The 23,530-nt window shown below is 33.2% G+C and overlaps 1 protein-coding gene across 4 annotated transcripts; it reads left to right on the top strand.

Annotated features, from left to right (window-relative positions):
- Positions 1-127: 127 nt before the first annotated feature.
- On the top strand, positions 128-8,952 carry LOC136070782 (kinesin-like protein KIN-14A). Of its 4 annotated transcripts, XR_010632022.1 has the most exons (6): positions 128-369; positions 6,389-6,543; positions 6,670-6,742; positions 7,734-8,113; positions 8,218-8,399; positions 8,532-8,952. XR_010632022.1 is itself a non-coding variant. In XM_065781208.1 (5 exons), the coding sequence occupies exons 3-5, from the start codon at positions 8,037-8,039 to the stop codon at positions 8,606-8,608; spliced, it is 336 nt and encodes a 111-aa protein (XP_065637280.1). In that variant the 5' UTR covers positions 132-365; positions 6,670-6,742; positions 7,734-8,036; the 3' UTR covers positions 8,609-8,941. The 4 variants fall into 4 exon arrangements, 3 of the variants coding, with proteins under 3 accessions (XP_065637280.1, XP_065637281.1, XP_065637279.1); XM_065781208.1 differs by lacking the exon at positions 6,389-6,543 and having other exon boundaries at positions 132-365; positions 8,532-8,941; XM_065781209.1 differs by lacking the exon at positions 6,389-6,543 and having other exon boundaries at positions 132-365; positions 7,701-8,113; positions 8,532-8,941.
- Positions 8,953-23,530: the final 14,578 nt, after the last annotated feature.

The following is a 23,530-nucleotide window of genomic DNA, read 5'->3' as shown; positions in this document are numbered from 1 at the left end:
AATAAAGCTAAAATTTAGCTAAAATAATACTGTTAATCCTGTAAATAGTACTAAATAGGTAATAAAACACATAAATAGTTGAAAAAAAACTAACTTAAAAAACTAGTTTTTATTTATTTATTTATTTTTATTGTAAGTTCGTAACAACTAACAAGCGCGCCCGTAGTTCGAAATGAAAACTTCCTTGAAAGTTGTGTCTAAAACGCGGCATAAACTACAGCCATATGGTTTGGTCCTTTGGCGAGACAACCATGAACCATGGTTTCACAGTCGGAGAGTTTTCCTGAAGCGAAGGTGAAGATGGGACCACCCACTCCAACCACAACAGAGCTTGAAGAGGAAATCAGAAACCGCGATTGCTGATGGCAAGTAATTTTCTATACCATAACATTTTTTATATTTCTAATTTTCAGATCTGGGTATTTCATAGCGTTTATTGAAAAATTATCATAGTTTTTGTGTTCGGACAAAGCTATTTCTTGTAAAGTGTTTGGGATTTTCAGTTATGTGTTAATTTTGTTTTTGAAGGTGTCAAAAGCTATTTCTTGATTAACTATAACACGCCAAGAAAGTGTCAAATTCTGGAAACTGGGTTCCTAGTTTTCTTTTGGTAGTTGTTGACTTCTTGTGTTGGGTTTTTAGGAAGTGGGTCCTAGTTTTTAAGCACATGAATGTTAGATACCATTGTGTAAAGAGATTGAATTCAATAAGGAGTTGGGAGCAAGAAGGCAGGAAAATCCTCAAGCCACGTCTGAGGCTCTTCCTTTTGCTGATGAGAAAAATTTGCTAGCTCTTGAGTTACATAGTTACATTATTTTCTGCACAACTTTGGAAAGAAATACATTCAAGGCTTTAACATGTGTTGCCTAATATCATCTAGCAATAGTCTCTCTTTTGTAAAATAGCTTGCTACATTTGAGGATTCAGAGAGAAGTTTGCTTGATTTAAAATTATTTTTCTTTAGAACTTTATTGGATTGGATGTTAGTTTTGCGTAATCATTCCATATGTTCGGTTAGTGATTTGATAGATTTATGTAATCTGAGTGATTGATTGTATGGTCCCTAGTTGTATACTCCTTCTATACTTGGATGACTCTATTCTTTGCCATTAATAAAACTTCATTATTTATCAAACAAAGAAAAAGTTTGCTGCATTTGTAAGTGCATTAATCTGCCCAGTGTCTTCACATTCCACAATCACTCAACTAAATCCTGTGACACAGCTCCATTACGTCACGCATGAAAGAGTTGTAATACAAATTCTTTTAATCAACTAGGAATCACAAACTTTCTCAGACAATGCAGCAAACACTTCCTGCACTATCATAAATCACGGCTCCCACACCCCCAGTCCCATCTCTAATGGCATGTTTGGATGTTTAAAAATGGAGGAGGAGTAGAGTAGAGGGAGAGAGAGTAATCCAATTACCTTGTTTAGAAATTTTTTAAGGAAGGAGGGGGAGGAGTTTGGAAGGGTTTCAACTCCCTCTAATCCCTCATTTTTAATTCTCTCAAATTGGAGAGATTTGGAGGGAGAGTAGAGTAGATAAATTATTGTCCAAGTAAATTCCCTAATTTACCCTTTCTAACAAATTAATCATAAACCAATGTTGCAAGTCCATTTTCAAATAAGGGTAAATTTTGTTTATTTTAATTATTTTCTCCTCTCCATCCTAATTTTTAAAACATCCAAACAAGGGGAAGGGCTAATTACTCCCTTCCCTCTTACTAATTTTAAAACATCCAAACAAGGTGAAGAGGAACCGTTCCCCTCTACTCTCCTTTCCTCTACTCCCCTCTACTCTCTTCTCTCTCTAAACTTCCAAACAGCCCATAAAGCTCAAACCAGCAACATATAGCTTAAAACAGCTTGTATCAGGAGGTTACCACTTTACTAGATCTGGATTGAAGTGAATCTCCTGCTAGTTCGTTCAATGGATGACATGGCTAACTAGACAGCACTAGAAGCTGTGATGTTAGGCAATGACATAGCAGCCCCCATACAAACTTCATTCCTATGATTCCATAGTTTCCACCCAACTGTGAGGAAGTTCTCAAGACAAGGAGACTCCCAATTTTTGAAAGCCTTCGTCCTTGTTTGAAGGATTCCCAAACTAGTGTACCAAGCAAAATTTTGGATCTTAAGGGCACCTCTAGAGACCAATCATGTTCCAGAATCATTTTGTCATTTTCTCATTTGAAACACTTTCAAAAGTCATAATAGGGATGGAAAATGAAAAGAACTCAAAACTGGAATCCACATTCTTTCCGACTTGAGAAACAGAGGAACTCAAAAATAGGCAAAACTGGGAGGTTCTAACCTTGATTGACCCTTTGGTACAAAAGGTCAAGTGTTGAACGGCACTTTAAGGCCTTCAAACGACACTTAATTCCTAGACCAAAGTGCCGATATGTCTTGCCTTCTTTTGTTTCCATTATCCTATAACTGATTCTTGATAGTTAAATGCACATGTTAGGAATTGTAACTTGAATGGGAAGCTCAGATTGGGGTTAATTCATATATCAAGGCCAATAAGTCAAAGTTAGAGTTAGTAACAAGTAGCGCAAGATTCATTAAAAAAAAAGTAGCACATGCATGGATCAATTAGATCAATTTTAGAGCTCATTTTACAGTTTTTTTTTTTTTTTAAGCCAATTATCAAGTAATTTTTATTTCCAAAATTCTGGGAAACCAGCACCAACATACAAAAAGGATTACAAAACCAACACACAGGCCAAAGCCAAAAACCAGAAACTAACACCACCCTCACCATGGAGGCAACCCCAACTACACATAGAAACACCTAAACTAAACAAACCAGAAGCTAAGGAAATACAACAAAAGCCTATTTACGCAGCAACAGCCTGCAAAGAATATAAATCCAGCTTACTCAGGCCAACAATCCGTCTACCAGAGATTCAACAAAATATAATAAGCCAAAGAGACCACAGCAAATTTCTGTAATAACATTCCTGCAACCAGCTAAACCATAGCAGATACTTAGCAGAGTCAGCACATTCTTTATCTTGTAGGGGCTTGATGCTTGAGGCTAGCTTCTGCAAATCCCCATCTATAGCTTGTTTCCCTATTAACTTTAGAATCAGCATCGGTTTTTCCACCCTCAATTCGAGGTCTAACCTGTTTTTTGACTTCTTCCCCATATGTTGCTTAGATCTAACCAATCCTTGGAATATAACAGCATTTGTATGGGTGCAGCGATGAAGGGTTGCTGCACTGAGTCCTAGTTTACCACAATCTTATCTCAAGGAAGCAACATTTGGAATCCCAATCATCAGCAATGGATTCCTGACAACATGAATTTAGTTTTCCTCCATGACCTTTTGGAAAAGGAACACTTGGAGAATAGATGGTCTCTATTCTCCACAGCTGCCCTGTGAAGGACACATTGCATGTACCTGCCAATATCCCATTTTTTCAATCTTTCTCTGGTATTCAGCCTGTCCTTCGTTGCCAACCATGAGATGAAAGCTAGTCTTGGTATAGTTTTAGGAAACCAAATAACTTTCCACCATTCTACTTGAGGATAATCATGCCTAATTTAATCCCAAGAACTAACAACAATGAAGGACACTATTCTGGAAGGAATCCACCAAGCCTTATCATTATCCCCAAATTTGATCATAGGCAACTTGTGTAGGATAGTAACCAGGTTTTTTGACCTTATAGGACTCCAGTTTAATTTTGTACCATTCGTGACACTAGCTAATTTGGCATTCACAGTGCTGGCAGCTTCATAGACCACTGTATGACCAAACTTGTCCTAGAAAGGCCTAAATAGGTCCTGAGCATTAAAACTTTCCTCCACCCCACCCCCAAGAGCAGTCATGGAAGCTCCTAACACACCAGAAGCTTTGGCCCTTAAGAATTTGCAACTTGACTTATGCAACTCTTAAGGATTCAGCTTGGGTAAAGAGAAGCCATATGAATTTCATAATGGCTGCCTTATCCCATTCCTCCACCCTTTTAAGGGCATGACCACTTTCCTTTTTAGGACAACAAGCAGCATCCCAAGTTGCTTTTTCACCCTGAATAAGACCGTCAGTACCTCTCCAAAGGAAAATAGCAAGACCCTTACCCCTGTTAAAGAAACCCACTAGACTTCAATTGATTGCTATTGAGAATGAGGGAGATGAGATGAATTCTTTAGCTTATGCCACAAACTTCTCAGGTACTCCAATGGCAGCTAAACAATGCAGCAGGAAAGCACCAACGCGGGGCGCGGTGGGTGATGCCGCTGCCCGCGTGCCGGAGCCTTTTTTTTTTTTTTTTTTGGGTTCGCGCCGATTCGGGCCGATTTAGGTTGAATCAGTTCATATTGGCCGGCTGAAACCGACCGATACCGGCTTTGAATCAGGCTGAAATTCAAGTGAGAATCATTAAAAAAAAAAAAAAAAATCCTAAAACCATCACTAGACTTCAATTGGTTGCTATTGAGAATGAGGGAGATGAGATGAATTCTTTAACTTATGCCACAAACTTCTCAGGTACTCCAATGGCAGCGAAACAATGCAGGGTCCAAATGGATGGAATCATATATTCATATGCATTCATGAGATTCACCTTTGTAAGGCATCTTGGAATACCCCCTGCCTGTGATAGTTTTTCACCAATTCTTGAGCAAGAATAATGTTTTCTGCAGTGCACCTATTAGGAATGAATGTTGTCTGGTTATTTCTAATCATATTAGCAAGGCATGGCCTAAGTCTATAAGCAAGAATCTTAGTAGCGCACTTGTATATAAGGTTGCAGCAAGATATAGGCCTAAAGTCCCCATTTTGAAGGATTTGGAACGTTAGGCACCAAATTAGTGATGGTTGAACTTGAATTAACCTCTTTGAGCAGCCTCCCTATGTTGAAGAAGGATAATACAGCACTAGTGTGTTATGACCCGAGATGATATTCAGGATAAACTGTTATTTGAATTAGAAGTATTTAAATTTAGACTTAATGATAGATCTTTATCTGAATAAGGTAGTAGTAGATTAGTATTGTTATTTGCTTGTATTCAAATTGATTCCTATGTTTTAGGATAGGATTAGTTCTCATGTTTTAGGATTTGTTAATGAGGTTATCTCATACTGGCTATTTGTGTACATTATGTTGGGCTTTGTGGAGCCTAGTTGTGTTAGATCCGGATGATGACCCGACCCGAAATTCCTGATAATAGTGAAATCCTTGCAACTCCGTGGACGTAGGTAAATTGCCGAACCAATTAAATATGTCTTATTCGTGTAATTATTTTCTTTTGGCGTGTGTTTTCTCTATTTTTTGTTTCTCACAGATTTTGGAATTTTGTGCTAATTCCCTACATGTTAAATGCATTAATGAGAATCAAGCAGAAAATTAACCAAACATGTCTATTTCCTCTCTTAAGTTCAGGAGATTGGTCATCTTGAATTGACTAACTATCTTTTATATTCATTAAATTATCCTAGTTCACAACATAGCGACATCCTCCTTAACAATGGGCCAGGATCTTTTATAGAAGTGCAGAAAACCCATATGGACCAGAGGCTTTGTCATCCTTCATTGAGAAGATGGTATCCCTGATTTCATAAGCAGTTACCCCATCTTGCAGCAAATCCTTTTGCCTGCAAGAAAATTGTATGGGTAAAAGAATTAGTGATCCTTGCAATATCTGAATTATAGAGCTGAGAGGGAAGTTGACCCAATAGTTTTTTGTAATAGGACACAACCAGCTCTTTTTAATAGCTTCAAGGTCTTCCAGCTTGACACCGTCTACATTCAGCAAACATCTAATGGACTCTATGGAAGAACCCAATATTTTGATTCCCAAGTTTAAGCCAAGTTTTTATTATTATTTATTTCTGCTTCATATATAATTCCTCAGCATTGCTATTGATTGAGGAACATGTGCTAAATGAACAACCATCAGGATTGGAGCAAGTCCCTGTATAAATACTCAACTTATAACTCTAATCTCATTAGTGAATAGTGATGCATTTGCTTGGATTTTCTCTCTTGAATTCTCTGTAATTCTCTCCCCAGTTCCTTCTCAATCTCAATTCTCTCACTCTCACTTATTAAATAATTCCTTGTTTTATCTTATTCTCCCATTATCTCACAATTAAACTCTAGTCTAGTTTCTTCTTCAATCCTATTTCTCTAATCTCTAAACATTCAAACACCTAAACAACAAGTGTGATATTTACAATAACCCCCTTGGACTTAACAGATGCTTAGATAAAAGCTATCCATATACGCCCCATTGCATCCCTTCTTTCTTGAACAAATTGTAAAAGCAATTGTAGGACTAGTTTGATTTGTTCCCCTCAACCCACTGATTTCAGTAGTCCTGGTAGTAACATTGTTTTTGTTTTTTTTATTATTAATCTTTTGTACAGGGCTTCTGTCAATTGCAAATGCTTGCCTTGAAACAAACAGGGCTACCGTCAATCCTTTTTTCTTATTTTGTGTTGATTATTTTCATTGTCATTGCAATACGAAAGGTTGTTGTTTTGTTCAAGATTATTGAGAGATTGGCCTTTATTCTTTGTTGGTAACAATTCCTTAACTGTAGCTTTCACTTTTTTTTCTCAAATTAAGTTACTTGTTACATACTTCATTTGGAAATTATTTACTCATTTTACCCAAAATTTATTTTCCATTTTGCTGTTCATTGCAGTTTTGCACTCAAATTTTCACTTGCTGCTGTTATAGCAGAGAAGTTAGTACAAATGAAGTATATCTCTGAACTGGTAAGTGATCCAACTTCAATTGTTTCTACTTGCAGGGCATGTGAGTGTAATGTTGGAGGAACACCTACCATCTCTTGCATCCCACTCTCTGCATTGGGAGTTTTGGATGGAGATGGACTATGTTCCTCTTCTGTGAAAGAAAGTTTCTAATTAAAAAAATAAAATAGACTATATGAAATAATCAGTGAAATTTCACAAAAAATAAGTCCAATTATTTATAAGTGATAACTTTTTATACTTTTCAAATGAAATGAATGCTAGGCATAGAAATTTTATTATATTGTAATACTTGTTAGTAGGTAGTACTATAATTGTAGGTAATGTTGGCATTTTTTTTTAAATTTCTCCTATGTTGAGTCACCGAATTCAATGAAAAGCTTTACTTCTACCCTTTTTTTTTTTTTTTTTTTTTTTTTTTTTTGTGTGTGTGGTAGAAGCTAAACTTCTACTTTACTACTGTATGTAGATGTAGTCATTTTACTTCATTTAATCAAAATGACAGTCTTATCCATTTTTTTTTGTTAATCTAAAGGTATTTTTATCTTGTGTAAATTTCTTTTAGTTTCCTACTTCATTCCAGAGTTTTAGAAGTTTTGTTAGCCTACCACTCAACAGTCATAGGGGATAATTTTTAATTACCAAATGATGTCCTGTTCAATTGGAATGTAAGCTTATATGTGCTTCTATGGATTGCTTGTTAGTAATTTAGTAGAACATGATTCGTAGTTTATTTAAGCCACAACTCTTTGTTCTAAATGAATAATGAGAAAGATATTGCTGTCAAATTTTTAGTTCTATTAATCGTTGATTGCTTTTAGCAATTATTAAACCAAAATCTCAAATTTCTATGAATAATGAAGATAGGAAGGGAACCCCTTCCATACCAACTTGTTCAAGAAGATTGAGTTCGAAGGTCCAAAATATGCTAAGAAGGATAATTTGCTGATAAAATTGTCAGATGATGCAATTAAACCTCAACCATTTGATGCAGTATCAATCCCAAAGTATGGCCAAATTCAAGATGCAAAAGCAGTTACAAGGCCTTTTGGGCATTTCAGCAACGGTGGTTCCAATACGATGGAGGCCTCTCATGCCAGGGCTCCTCGAAGTCCTACTAGTACTACCTATCAGAAGCGAGTTATTAGAACAGATGGTAGAACACAAATTCCTACTCTTCAGCTACCAAAGTCACCCGAACTGCCGATATGTGCCAGAAATGAGGTTCAGAATATGATGCAAAGTGAGCTCACTCTTTCTACAGATTTCCAAACACCCAACTTGATTGGTAGCGCAAATGGTAAGGCCTAAGGGATCTCAAATAAGGAGATCACTGCGGACAATTGGAAAACTGATTAACGTCTCTGAGAAAAGGTGAGACTAGTTTGTTTAGGGGAAAAAAAGGTTAATTTCTAATAATAGAGAGGAACTCTGGCTGGCACACTATATCATTTCAACATTTCAATGTAAAATTTCAGGAACCAACAGAATTTGATGGAACTCCAGACACCCATCAATGGTGCTACTAATGTCATCGGTCCCAAGTCACCAGTGACAGCTATTGCTAGGGCTCATAGGAGACAATCACTAACTGGCATTCCAGCGTCAGGGTCTGACAAGTCTCGAAGATCTTCTCTTGGAGGGAAGTCAAATGATTCTAGTAAGTAAACCAATACAAGTGTCATTGCATGAGATTAATATTGGTTACACACTTACACTATCCTTAAACCATATTACAAGCGAAATCTTCTTTGTCTTTATGATCTGAGATCAATGTTGTTTTCTTTTGTAGACACAAAAGAAAATAGGAATGCTAAGACACCTCCTCCAGTACACCCATCAACAAAGATAAGTAAGAGGTGGCTATAAATTGTATGATGATGCTAGTTGTATGACTGCAGCGGTGCTTTGACTCGAACCATACTGACATTGCTGACATTTGAGTTACAACATACTCCAACATTTGCCTAGAAAGAGAATTTTGCTGTTGGATTGTGTTATCTGACGCGATCAACATGCTGCCTATGTAGAAAGGGAATAAAATGTCTACTTGTTATCGATCTACTTGATTCTATAGCCCAATTTTGACTGCAAAATGTCTTTGCTTCTTGTTAACTAATTCTTCACCACTTCATGTAAAAATACTGAAACGCTGTAATTTTTTTTTGGGTAATAAAAGGTTTCATTTTCCAAATGGTCTGTTACTTAAGTTTAAATTTATGTTTGGTTAAATAAAATTTTGTTTTATACCAATGTTATACTATATAACATTTATATATAGCAAGAAAAAGTTTAAAGAAGGCATGAGCTCTTTTTTTTGTTTTGATAATTCTGCACATCTTATTCTTTGCCATTGACATGCCGTTCATATGGTGAACAGAAGCCTATAACCATTAATATGAACAATTACGAGCTCTGAACATAATTGCTGGAGTGGCCACCGCCACATATAATAGCGCAACTAATTAGGAAGTGCAACAAGTCGAGAACTGAATATCACTTGTTATTAAAAAAAAAAAAAAAATGCTGTCTATAATGCTGGAAACTGCAACAAAGTTGCCTCGGCAATTTCAATCACTATATATAGTATCCCATTAGCATATCTGGAACACCATGTAACTTAGTAGCAATTTTGTTTATATGCTCAATTTTGTTTATATGCTTCCTCATCATTATGCCCAAAAAGAAGGGGTAAAAATAGGAATAGCCCATTTAAAATTTTTTTTAAACAAAACCAAAATAAGATGGTCTTGAGAGAGAGAGAGAGAGAGAGAGAGAGAGAGAGCAAATCATGGTTTTATTTATGTGGTGGTTTGGCATCTTTGGCATTTTAAAATTTTTTTTTTTTTTATGTTTTTGTTTCTATGTTTTGATATTGAGGTTATAGAGTGAATAGAGTTTCAATATTATGTGTCATTTTCTATCTTCTATTTGAAAAATAATGATAATATGAGACATTATTGACTATGTATTCATAAGGTTTTATACTTTATCTTTACAAAATCTAATATCTTTGTTGAAACATAAATATTGTAAAAGGCGAATATAGATTGACATTTTAAGGAGAAACAAACCAACCTAAGTAATTTTAAAAAATATATATAAATTATGGGTTTCTCCTCATTAAAACTACAAAAGCAATCACAAATTTTGCTATATAATTACGAGTCCAAATCTTCTGTCTCACTTTTCCTTCTCCACTCTATACTCCACCAATAAATACTTGCCACGTGTTCACCTAATGAATTAAATACTACTATTAATTAATAACTATAGTATTAATAAGTCAATAATGATAGTATTTAATTAATTAGATGAACATGTGGCAAATATTTATTGGTGGAGTATAGAGTGGAGTAGAAAAAATGGGACAGAAGATATAATTACTGCTTTATTCCAGGAGAGTTAGCAATTTAACTGATCAACGCTTTCACAACTTACAAATGCTTTGCAGTTTCTATTTTAGATGAAAATGTAAGGTTAATTAATGCTGATTGGTCTATTGATTAAGAGGTTTTAATGCGTTGGAATGGAATGGTGATATTGGAGGGATGTAGGTAGGTTTTTATTTTTATCATTTGCTAAATTTTGATATTTTGATTTCAAGAGTTTTTCAGGGTTATCTTATTAAATTAGAGTACTATTATAATAATTTATCTATTAAAAAATGGAAAGAGAAATACTATGTTTTACAATATTTTTATAACACTTTCACAACAAATCCTAGCTTTCACAACTTACAAATGCTTTGCAGTTTCTATTTTAGATGAAAATGTAAGGTTAATTAATGCTGATTGGTCTATTGATTAAGAGGTTTTAATGCGTTGGAATGGAATGGTGATATTGGAGGGATGTAGGTAGGTTTTTATTTTTATCATTTGCTAAATTTTGATATTTTGATTTCAAGAGTTTTTCAGGGTTATCTTATTAAATTAGAGTACTATTATAATAATTTATCTATTAAAAAATGGAAAGAGAAATACTATGTTTTACAATATTTTTATAACACTTTCACAACAAATCCTAAATGATAGGTTATTACTCTTAGTTATTGACGAGCAAAACAGTAATTTTAAAGCTATGTTCAAATTAGAACCAATAACAACTTACCACTTAGGATTTGTTGTGAAAATGTTTGAAAATATTGTGGACGTAGCACTTCCCCTAATGGAAAACGTTAATGTTTGTTGCATACATCCATACACATATCCCTAAATTTCAGTTATAATTATGAAATCATGAAATTATATTTTCAATTAAACTGCTTTTTAGGGATTGCTTGTTAGTAATTTAGTAGGAAATCATTTCATAATTCTTTTTTAAGCCACAACTTGATGTTCAACTTGATTTTTTTTTTGGGTGAATAAAAAAAAATTGTAAATGAGAAAGAAATTGCGGTCAAATATGTTCTAAGTTTTTAGTTCCTTTAATTTTTGATATGGTTTTGCATTTAATTTTTATAGCCTTACTGTTTTAAAATGGGTGATAGATTGGGAACAGTCTTTTGTATTTCACCCAACTCAGTCATAATCAAAATGTTGATCATGACAATAAATTAACTGTTGCATTATGTGTTAGGAGGAGCTTAAAAAGGAGAACATGGCACCGGCGCACACATGACACATCATAGCCAATGCCAGAAAAAATAATCGGGGACTAATATATTGACTAATGCAAGGTAAAGAAAAAAAAATGAAGAGATAAAACAATCTGTCCATACAAAAGGCGCAATCTTTCGTGGACCCTATATGCTGTTCCATGGAAACCTTGTAGAGCCCATGAGGGCATCGTAATACGAATGAAACCTCAAATGTGGGCCTGGACATAACTCAATTTCAACTTTATTAGATCTCCAAAGCTATACATTCCGAATACGACATGATTCATGAATCATGATAGAAAGAACCAGGCTTCCAAGCCGCCTTTGTTTCACTCGGAGAGCTAACCACTCCAATTCAATTAGTAAAAGTTTTTGGTGTCCCCAATGTTCTTTCCCATAGAAAGTGCCTTTAAAACGTATCCAGCTTACTGGTTACATGAAATTGATTATATGCATCGTAACGAAGGCATAAAACAAGCAGTAATAGAAGATTAATTTTTGAGTGTATTTTTAATCCTCCCTTCTTTTGGACAAGTATATATAACTTATTCGGTGACGGCTCTAGGATTTTCTTCTAGGTGGGTCAGCAAGAACTAAGAAGATGAATTTTGAATAAGAGATGAATTTTGCCGTTTATGTAGTTTTTTTATTACAAATTTGTTCATAATGCTAGTGTAGGGACTCAGTTTGGATTGACCCTGAGTATGAATGGGTTTTCAGCCCAACAAGCCCAAACAATAAATTTTTAGAGTATGGGTCCAAGAACTAGTGCTGTTTGAAAGGAAAGGTTCTACTTATCAAGTAATAAGGGATACTCTAGGTTCATTCCTTGAGAAAATCTCTCCTCGGCTCTCTTTCAGTCAGTCTCTCTCTTCTTTTTTCTTCTTTTTCTTTTTTCTGCCAAAAGTCCTCCTTTCTCTTTCCTTCATTCCTATGTTATATACTCCGTTTTCCCCCTGTTTCCATTGTACACGTGTAGTTCTTATCTTGGGAGCTCCTTTCTGTCCCATCCAGCACCTACCGGAACTTTCAGCTTAGTGGCCATAAAGCTGCTTAGTTACTGTTCAGGTATCACGTCCACATTAATGCGGCCAGAGTGTTAGCTAGAAAGCATTTAATGTGGAGGTGATGGCCTTAGAAGATATTTGCTACCTTCCCCGACGCCCCCTTAAGTTATATCCAATTTCCAGTTCAGATACAACTTGGCGGAGTCTTCCCAATAACATGAAAGTTGCATTCACCTCGTACTTTGGTGTCCTCGGACGTGTACTATGCCGCCGTATATATAATATCTACTCGTTTCTCCTTTATTACCTATTTAATAATAATAAAACTTTTTAGACTATCCTCGGATAACGAAGTATCCTCGGATTGGGCCGTTGGGCCCCGAGCCCACTTCTGAGGATTACTATCCCTTCTTAACTAACAGGCCCCACAGCTAGAAAGAGAACAAAATATAAACTATAAGTTCATTTAATATATTGTTTCTTAATACGATAAACATATTAATTATTGTTGCTAAGATTAAATTTTAGAAATTATTTATTGTTTCTAAATACAATAAACATATTAATCATTATTGTTATAAGTGAATTTTAATTATTATTGCTTAAAATGCTTTTATCTATTAGTTTATATCTTTACTCATTACAATTATTTTATTTACCAATTCAACTCAACTTTGACAACTATTGGTCTTTATAATTGTATTGAGAAAAATTTTGTTGTGTTAACATTTGCATTTATCTTCACTCAATCATTCTCTTGTACCATGCCCCTTGTCTATTTTCTTTCTTTTTTTCTTTTTTCTTTTTTTTTAAATCACCCAAGTTCAATTGCATTTTAGTGTATGTTTAAAAAAGCTAAAATATTGTAAAGATGATCATATTCAAGTTTATTTGATTGAACTTAAAAAAAAAAGGGGTTAGGGGTTCAAAACTTTAATTTAAAGGATCAAAATAAAATTATTTTAAAATAATTATACATAATTCTTCATTTGAACCCCTAAGCTTCACTTATTCCATCCTGCAAGCCTTTTCTCCACCTATCTTTAGAATTTTAATATGATTCTTGTATAATATGGATTATAATTTAAAATTTAAAAATAGATAAAATAAATAAACAAAACCAAAATAATATGGTCTTGATACAGAGAGAGAGAGAGAGAGAGAGAGAGAGAGAGAGAGAGAGAGAGAGCAAATCATGGTTTTATTTATGTGGTGGTTTGGCATCTTTGGNTTCCAGGAGAGTTGACAATTTAATTGATCAACGCTATCACAACTTACAAATGCTTTGCAGTTTCTATTTTAGATAAAAATGTAAGGTTAATTCATGCTGATTGGTATATTGATTAAGAGGTTTTAATGCGTTGGAATGGAATGGTAATATTGGAGGGATGTAGGTAGGTTTTTATTTTTATCATTTGCTAAATTTTGATATTTTGATTTCAAGGGTTTTTTGGGGTTATCTTATTAAATTAGAGTACTATTAAAATAATTTATTTATTAAAATCTCATTAGGATTAATGGAAAGAGAAATCCTATGTTCTACAACATTTTTATAACACTTTTACCATGAATCCTAAATGATAGGTTATTATTCTTAGTTATTGACTGGCAAAATAGTAATTTTAATCGTAGGTTCATATTAGAACCAATAACAGCTTATTACTTAGGATTTGTTGTGAAAATATTTCAAAATATTATAGAGGTAGCACTTCTCTTAGTGAAAAACGTTAATGTTTGTTGCATACATCTGCACACATGTCCCTGAATTTCAGTTATAATTATGAAATCGTGAAATTATATTTTTAGTTATACTACTTTTTGGGGATTGCTCGTGAAATTATATTTTTAGTTATACTACTTTTTAGGGATTGCTTGTTAGCAATTTAGGAGGAAATGATTTCATAATTTTTTTTAAGCCACAACTCGATGTTCAACATGATTTTTTTTTGGGTGAATAAAAAAAATTGTAAATGAGAAAGATATTGCTGTCAAATATGGTCTAAGTTTTTAGTTCCTTCAATCTTTGATATGGTTTTGCATTTAATTTTTATAGCCTTATTGTTTTAAAATGGGTGATAGATTCTTTCTCAAAAAAAAAAAATGGGTGATTGATTTGGAACAATCTTTTGTATTTCACCCAACTCGAAAGTCAAAATGTTGATCATGACAATAAATTAATTGTTGCATTATGAGTTAGGAAGAGCTTAAAAGGAGAACATGGCACCGGCACACACATGACACGTCATAGCCAATGCCAGAATAAATAATCGGGGACTAATATATTGACTAAAGCAAGGTAAAGAAAAAAAATGAAGAGATAAAACAATCTGTCCATACAAAAGCGCAATCTTTCGTGGACCCTATATGCTGTTCCATGGAAAACTGTGCTTTGTAGAGCCCATGAGGGCATTGTAATGTGAATGAAACCTCAAATGTGGACCTCGACATAAGTCAATTTTCAACCTTATTAGATCTGCAAAGCTATATTCCGAATACGACATGATTCATGAATCATGATAGAAAGAACCAAACTTCCAAGCCACCTTTTTTTTTTTCACTCGGAGAGCTAACCACTCCAATTCAATTAGTAAAAGTTTTTGGTGTCCCCAATGTTCTTTCCCATAGAAAGTGCCTTTGAAACTTATCCAGCTTACTAGTTACATGAAATTGATTATATGCATCGTAACGAAGGCATAAAACAAGCAGTAATAGAAGATTAATTTTTGAGTGTATTTTTAATCCTCTCTTCTTTTGGACAAGTATATATAACTTATTCGGTGGCGGCTCTAGGATTTTCTTCTAGGTGGGTTAGCAAGAACTAAGAAGACGAATTTTAAATAAGAGATGAATTTTGCAGTTTATGTAATTTTTTTATTACAAATTTGTTCATAATGCTAGAAAGAGAACAAAAGATAAAATATAAGTTTATTTGATAATTTGTTTCTTAATATAATAAACATATTAATTATTCTTACTAAGATTAAATTTTAGAAATTATTTATTGTTTCTAAATACAATACACATATTAATCATTATTGTTATAAGTGAATTTTAATTATTATTGCTTAAAATGTTTTTATCTATTAGTTTATATCTTTACTCATTACAATTATTTTATTTACCAATTCAACTCAACTTTGACAACTATTGGTCTTTATAATTGTATTGAGAAAAATTTTGTTGTGTTAACATTTGCATTTATCTTCACTCAATCATTCCCTTGTCCCATGCCCCATGCCCCCTGTCTATTTTCTTTCCTTTTTTTTTTCTTTTTTTTTTTTTTTAGAATCACCCATGTTCAATTGCATTTTAGTGTATGTTTAGAAAAGCTAAAATATTGTAAAGATGATCATATTCAAGTTTATTTGATTGAACTTTAAAATAAAAAGGGGTTAGGGGTTCAAAACTTTAATTTAAAGGATCAAAATAAAATTATTTTAAAATAATTATACATAATTCTTCATTTGAACCCCTAAGCTTCACTTATTCCATCCTGCAAGCCTTTTCTCCACCTATCTTTAGAATTTTAATATGATTCTTGTATAATATGGATTATAATTTTTATTCTCCTATGAAATTTAGAATTGGGCATGGTATTTAATTATAAGTTTCAAAAATTTTGCTAAGATTAATTCTATGACACCACTCAAAAGATAAACCCAAACTCGATCACGTTACTAAAACATAGATTTATATAATCCATCCATACAACATATATATAATATATTGCTCTATTTGTCATCTGGCTAGTGCTCTCTCTCTGAATAGTACTGCTGTTCTATATATATATATATATATAGATAAAGAACAGGTGTACATTATTCATATATTCATTGGGGCTGGGGAATGGAGGAGGTACCCCACTTAGACATAGAGAGGGAGGTGTCAGAGAACTCTTCTACGGTGTGCCTAGCATTGGAGCAGTAGTACTGGTTGTTGAAGCTGCTGGGATATGGGTGCCCTGATAATAAGCCCCATGCAGCATATAGGGACGTGGAGGATTCTTTCTTTGTCTTCATGATGAACTGGGAATATGTGTGCCTGGATTGGGTGCAGATGGAGGCACCAGAACATGAGGAGGATATTGCCTGGATTGGGAATACTCCATGGCCTTTTGGTTGAAAGTTGAGACGTGGAGGATTCTTTCTTTGTCTTCATGATGAACTGGGAATATGTGTGCCTGGATTGGGTGCAGATGGAGGCACCAGAACATGAGGAGGATATTGCCTGGATTGGGAATACTCCATGGCCTTTTGGTTGAAAGTTGAAGGAGAGGCGTGGCCATGGAGGATTCTCCTAACCTCATATGCATCAGCCATGCTCATAATTATAAAAAGCGCCACTGTCGCTACGAGAAGCATTTTTTGATAAAGAGATGGTACCATATTTAGAAGCAAAGGTGGTTCAGAAGATTTTTGATGAACAACATGGCCAGCATTTGGCTGCTTTATATAGGAAATCTTTACTACTGTAAAAATCAAATTTTACAATTTTTTAACCAAATCAATTATCGAGAAGCTTGTTTACACGTAGCACTAACACAAAGAAGATAATTTCGTGAGCAGACAATTTTAACTTTCTCAAAAAAATAACTAACTTTTTTATTTTGAGTGGTCAAACACATTAAGAGAAATTCAATCCAACCATCGCATAGAGAAATTATTGATCAAGATTTTAAGTTAGCGGGAGCCAGAGTTAATAAAAAAAAAAAAAACTCCAAATAGGCATTTATATAGTATTAAAAAATTATAAATACTCAAAATCGTTGTTTTTAAATACATTAAGATGTAATCATTTACCAAAGATAAACAAAAACAAAATAATGTCTTTCTTCATATTAGTGGTGCTAAAAATTTTAACTTTTAGTATCTCAAAAAGTTACTTTATTTATTTTACCACATCACTTTACAATTAATACACCTAATATCAAATGTTCTATTTTTTTTTTTTAATAATTTCATTTAAAATAATATAAACAATTCATTAAAATAATAAAGGAAACAAGAGAATTTGAGTTTTTTAATTGAATGAAGAGATATAATCTTGGGATAATTACAGTAAACCTACCTGTGGTATGACCTGTTTTCACTTTACCTACCAGTGGTTTAAAACTTTACACTTTGCCCACCTGAGGTTAGTCCCGTTAGCCTTCCGTAACCCACCTCTCCGTTTGCCATTAGAAAAACACATTTTTAGGCAAAAACAAATATAACAAGAATAAAATAGGGTTTTTCATTGCTTATGAACTTCAATGAGAACAAAGTAGAGGAACAACACACCAATCAAATGGGTTTCACCTCCAGATCATCCATCACCATGTATGGCCTTTCACGTAGCCTGCCTCACTGGAGGACTCCATATTTGTTGCACTTGGTAGGCCTACGAAACTTACCTCGCTGCTCATAGCACGCTAGCACGGAGGGCAGATTGAGCTGAAATCATAAGCCACATATTTATCACAGTCTCAGCTGGAATTAGAACACCGGTAGAATTTAGTGGATGTGGATGATTCAACGTTTGGTAATAGGCGAGGGACACCACCACCAGTACCATCAGATATGTGTACTTTGGGGTTTAGGATACTCTCTTTCTTCACGTTTGGTTCAAGGTAAGCACTACCAAATTTCTTCCCCAACTTCAAACCTATCACCTAAATCTTAAAAAAAAATAAATAAATAAATAAATCCCAAAGCAAATATCTGCCTCAAGTAAGCTATGTCCTAGATTTCTTCCCCAACCACTATCGTCCCTCAATGTCCTTCTCTCCAATGAAAATCACACAAAGTGAACTTGATGAACTGCACTTCTTCTCCGTTACACATATTCACCCATATGCATAGAAGGACCGGTGGTTCAAGTGAGGCTTTGCCCTTTAAAAAGATATTGCATCTAAAAGTTGGTATTTTAGTGTGTTTCTTTTGTCTTTTACACATTGATTACGTTATATATATATATATATATATGATGATGAAATAAGAAAGAAAGAATTGATAGAGTAGATGAGAAGAGAAGAACAAGAGAGCAAATTTAAAACCCTAACTTTTTGATTCTTGTTATATTTGTTTTTACCTAAATATGTGTTTTTCTAACAGCAAACGAAGAGGTGGGTTACGGAAGGCTAACGGGACTAACCTCAGGTGGGCAAGGTGTAAAGTTTTAAACCACGAGTAGGCAAAGTGAAAACGGGTCATACCACATGTGGGTTTACTGTAATTACCCCTAAAGCTTTCATGTGGACTTAAGCAACACAGGAACCTAATAATATTTGAAATAGAGGGGGACCATCCATTACTAGTTTATGAATTCATCTATACATTTGAGGTTCTAGTTGTATGCCCCTTTGGATAGTTATTTATCTTTGTATTTTTTACTTGTGCAACACAACAATAAGATCACCATCTAGAAGATAAATAGGACCAAGAAATAAAACGGCATAGTAAAACCATGTGTATTCATGCATAATTGGTTCTCATCAATAATATTATTTAAAAAAAACAAAATGCCATTTTATAGAATAAATTTACTAAAAATTAGTGTGTATGTATATAATAAATTAATAAATAGGGGGCCTTTGACCCCAGTGCAATGATGGCTCCGTGCCTGGCTTAACCTAACCCTATCTCGTATCAAAATTTTTTTTTTTTATCACATCTAATTTAGAGTTTTATCAAGGACATAATTAGAATTTTCCTATCCAGTTGTCTCATATGAGATGTCAAATTGTTCATAGATAGGCTAATATTTTATTCAATAATTTCAATTTGGCAGTTTGTGCTGTAAATCATGCAGGTCCCTAAACTAGTAACTAGTCCACCCTATGTGTGGCACTAAAAGAGAGTAAAGTACAAAAATAGTGAAATGACAAAATATCTTAAACCACGCTCAAGGAGATGACCAGAAAGATATAAAAAGATTTTAGAACGACTAGGTTGATTTTCTAAATAAATTAACATTATCAATAAATTTTTTGAAGACAATGTTCACATCCATAATCTTCGAATTATTCTATTTTCTCATATCAAAAACTATTTTATCAATTATATCATACTATTTTATAATACACTTAATATCTCATTTCTTATTAACTCATCTATTCATTAAAATATTAATTTCACCAACTCTTTCTTTCTCTTTCTCTTCATAAAAAAATAATTAAAAATATTCACCCATCATCACTAGGGAAAAAAACAATATAAAAATGTATACAAGTTACTACAGTGCCGTCATAAAAATAGGATGGCATTGTAACATAGTTGCAATTTTTTTTACAATTGCAAGATTTTGCAAGACCTTGTAATAGAGTATTTAAACTTTTAAGATACTAATGCTAAATATTACCAACATATAACATATATAATACCCCATATGAATGATCTAGTAAAGTTAAGAAAATAGATTACTTTCCGTCTCTTAATTAATTAATTTACCAGTACTCCACCAAATAACTCAGTTGCTCTCATGGTCATAAATAAAGGATTTTAGGCCGCCTACGTCTCTTCAAGATTAAAGACTTCAAGAAAGTGGTGTTCCCTTCCATGCACATGCACCTGCAAGTGAACATCTCACGGTGATTATTTCATGTTTTGGTGTTGGTGTTTTTGGACTAATTAATTGGTCAATTATTGTTTTACATCAATTTGAAGGACCTGCTTTATTTTTAAGCAGGTTTTCAAAGCTCTCTATTCCACACAGCCAAGGCTAATTGATTTTGAAAATCAGTGGTGATGTAGAGCTGTGTCATAATTTTTTTTAAAAAAAATTGGCTCTTTCTTATTGGGTGGGAGGAGTTGAAAGGATCACATCAGTGCAGGGATGGAACTACCCTTGGACTAGGAGGCCAATGGCCCCTTAAATTTTTTTTAAAAAAAATATTATTATATATATGTATACTAATTTTAGCAATTTTATTCTATAAAATTAAATTTTATTTCCCTTTAATAATATCATTGATTTTTTTAAGAGTAATGTTATACTCACAAACTTTTTTATAATTTTTACAAACCATTTTAATAGCAAATTTTTATTGATTCGAATACGGGCACACTACTCACATCATTTTTTTTTCTTACTAGTAACCACTTATCACATCAATAATTTACAAAAAACTTGTAACTCTAGCATTTATCTCATTTAAGTGACCATAAAAAAAATTTATAAATTTATAAATCTAAAATCTAAAACAAAATATACAAGCCAAAAAAAAAAGCTCAACAACAAAAATTACTAGTAAAACTAAAAAAAAAAAAATTAAGCTCAATTAACTAATTTTATCAAAAATAAATAACCTTGCCCTTTATAAAAATTCTAAACAAAAATAATTTTGTTCTTATCCACACACAAAAAAAAAAAAAAAAAAAAATATCTGAGCAGCTAAGTAACATAATCAAAGGTTGAAACTACTATACAAAACCACTAATAAAACGGCCCCCTCTAACTCAAAATTCTAGTTTCATCCCTGCATCAGTGGTTCTTAAGGAGGTTCCAATAATTTTTCCTGTTTTAGACACTCAGACTTTTTTCTTAGCCAAGAATGCTAGAGTTATTGATACAAATGTCTTTTGGATAGAGGAAACCCCAATTAATTGTGTTCTGCAATTTATTGATCCTATTTTTGGCAATTATTTATATAGCTATTTTTTCTTTGAATATCTGCCGTTCAACCTAAAACAATCTTGAAATTAATTGATTTGGTCGAAGCAGAGGAAAGAATCCGTACTAGACACATAAAATCTAATTTAGATTGGATTCCTATATTCACAACACTTTCATAATATTTTCATAATAAACCTTAAGTGGTAAATTGTTATTAGTTCTAATTTGAACCTACTATTAAACTTACTTTTTGCCAACGACTAATAGTCACTAATAACCTACCAATTAGGGTTTATTGTGAAAATATGTGGCCATAGCATTTCTCAATATGACTACCATTATTATTATGAGTCCGAATTTGGTAAGGATGGATTGTAAAACTCATGTTTTACACTATCCAATAAGAGTTTGTCACATAAGCTTTTACTTAAAACTGAATACATTCTACCACATCTAGGGTCTATTTAGGATCTACTTATTTTGCTGAAACATAAAACTTTTTATTGAAAGTACTGTAGATAAAGGTAAAAGTTAGCTGAAATAATGTAGTGAGACCATGAATAGTACAAAAAAAAAGCTAAATAATAAAATAAACTGGTTTTTAAAGTTGGAGCCAAATGCACTCCTAATAAGATATCAATTAACTCCCAGATGGGTGCATTTCATATGCACCCCACAAGATCGGTTTTGAGCACCAATTCTTGATGCATCAATATTGGAGACTACCACCCAAGAATCTAAAATGCAAGTGCCCACAAATTTCATGTTGAGGGACCAAGAACCAATTCTTGATTCACCAATGGAGGCTTCCACTCAAGAGTCCACGATTCAAGAATTGACAACCGAAGTATCGGTGATCCAAGAATCAAAGATGCAAGCGCCAACAATTTTAATGGTTCTAGGATCAAGTGAGGTCTTGAGGATCCAAGAACATTCCAAGGTCCAAAGACCCAATGAGACATTTACCTTTATTTACAGTATTTTCAACAAAAAATTTTCAATTTCAACAAAATAATCGAATCTCAAACAGGCCCTATGATTGTTCATTACCTTTTGTTTTGGAGAAAAAAATACTTATCTTTGTACCTTTATATTAAAATTAAGGGCCAAAATTTAAAAGACAAACACCCTAATAATCTAATATTGTACCATCAAGACTAGTTCAACGCAAGGGAGTCAATACCGTACCGAAAGCTGTACCGGTTTGCCCAGCGGTACGATATATTTCAGATACCGGTCAATACCGGTGTACCGTTTCGGGTTTACCGCTATTTTTTATATTTTTAAATAAATATATATATGTATGTGTGTGTATATATATTATAATAAATATAAAAGTTTACCATAAAACATTTCCTCAATTCAAAACTAATTANTATAAAAGTTTACCATAAAATATTTCCTCAATTCAAAACTAATTATTCATAATTTTAGACTTTAGTATCAATTAAAAGAAAAAAAAAACACACAATATAAAAAATAGAAAGCTTAAAAGTTGTCATTGCATACTAAGAAAACAAATAATACTAATAAGTTAATGCAAATAAGTTATCATTCTACTCTAACAAAAATTCAAAAATTACAAAACTTAAAATAAAATAAAATAAAATAAAATAAAAACTTTTTTCTGTACTGGCCGGTACGCCCGGTACCGGCCGATATTGCCCGAAATTGGCCGGTATGGCCGGTACGGCCGGTATTTAAACCGGTACGAAACGTTAATGTTTCGATACCGGTATACAACCGGTATGGCCGGTACCGGTACAGTATCGACTTCCTTGGTATAAAATCCAAACAACCCAAACATTTAGGAAGTAAAATCCAAACACTCCTAAAATATAGGGGGTAAAATCCAAATTCTGAAATTTCAGGGTGTAAATTCCAATCACTCTCAAACTTTAGGGATGTAATTTTCAATTTACCCTAAGAAAAATATCCCTTCAAACAAAAATATAAGAAAAATATAAAAATAATAATAGAAACTAACAGAAAACCTTATTTTTTATAGATGAAAAAAGCAATAATGATTTCTAACTCCTGACCACAAAATTTGAAATTGATTTTTCTTCTAAAAATTAGAGAATAAAAATATAGTGTCCATGGGTATAATTCTACAAATACCAAAAAATATATTTTTTAATGAGACTTACTTATCTATATTTAGGAATATATGTCATTAATATATTTTGGTTTAATGTGTTACCTATAATTTTTTTTTTTTTTTTTTTGGAAATATATTTCAACTTATGACATTCACTCTTGATAGTTTTTTATCATCAAACCAAAACACCAATCAATTTTTGGTATAGAACCCCAAATCTTTTATTCAACTATTAAAGACTTTACCAATTAAGCTAACTGAAACTCACATTTGTTAATTACCTATAATATAAGAGTGATAATAAGAAGAAGAAGAAAATGCATTAGTTCCCACTAACTATCTATTCTTAGAAACATATACCTTAAATATACTTTGATTTAATGAGTTAGGTATGACATCTAATTTCATTTATGTAAAAATTGAATGAGGGTGGGGGAGGACTTCAAAAGTGAGGGGTTACCCCCCCCCCCCCCCCCCCCCCCCCCCCAAAC

This window comes from Quercus suber, unplaced genomic scaffold (genome assembly GCF_002906115.3).
Source record: "Quercus suber isolate HL8 unplaced genomic scaffold, Cork oak 2.0 scaffold_259, whole genome shotgun sequence".
NCBI classification, from domain to species: Eukaryota; Viridiplantae; Streptophyta; class Magnoliopsida; order Fagales; family Fagaceae; genus Quercus; species Quercus suber.
This window is presented reverse-complemented; position numbering and strand designations above follow the sequence as displayed.

Excerpts from the sequence above, each read along its gene's own strand:
- LOC136070782 (XM_065781208.1), top strand. The coding sequence starts at position 8,037 with ATGGTAAGGCCTAAGGGATCTCAAATAAGGAGATCACTGCGGACAATT. Across the intron at positions 8,114-8,217 it reads ATTAACGTCTCTGAGAAAAG|GAACCAACAGAATTTGATGG; the intron begins GTGAGACTAGTT and ends GTAAAATTTCAG. Across the intron at positions 8,400-8,531 it reads AGGGAAGTCAAATGATTCTA|ACACAAAAGAAAATAGGAAT; the intron begins GTAAGTAAACCA and ends TTTCTTTTGTAG.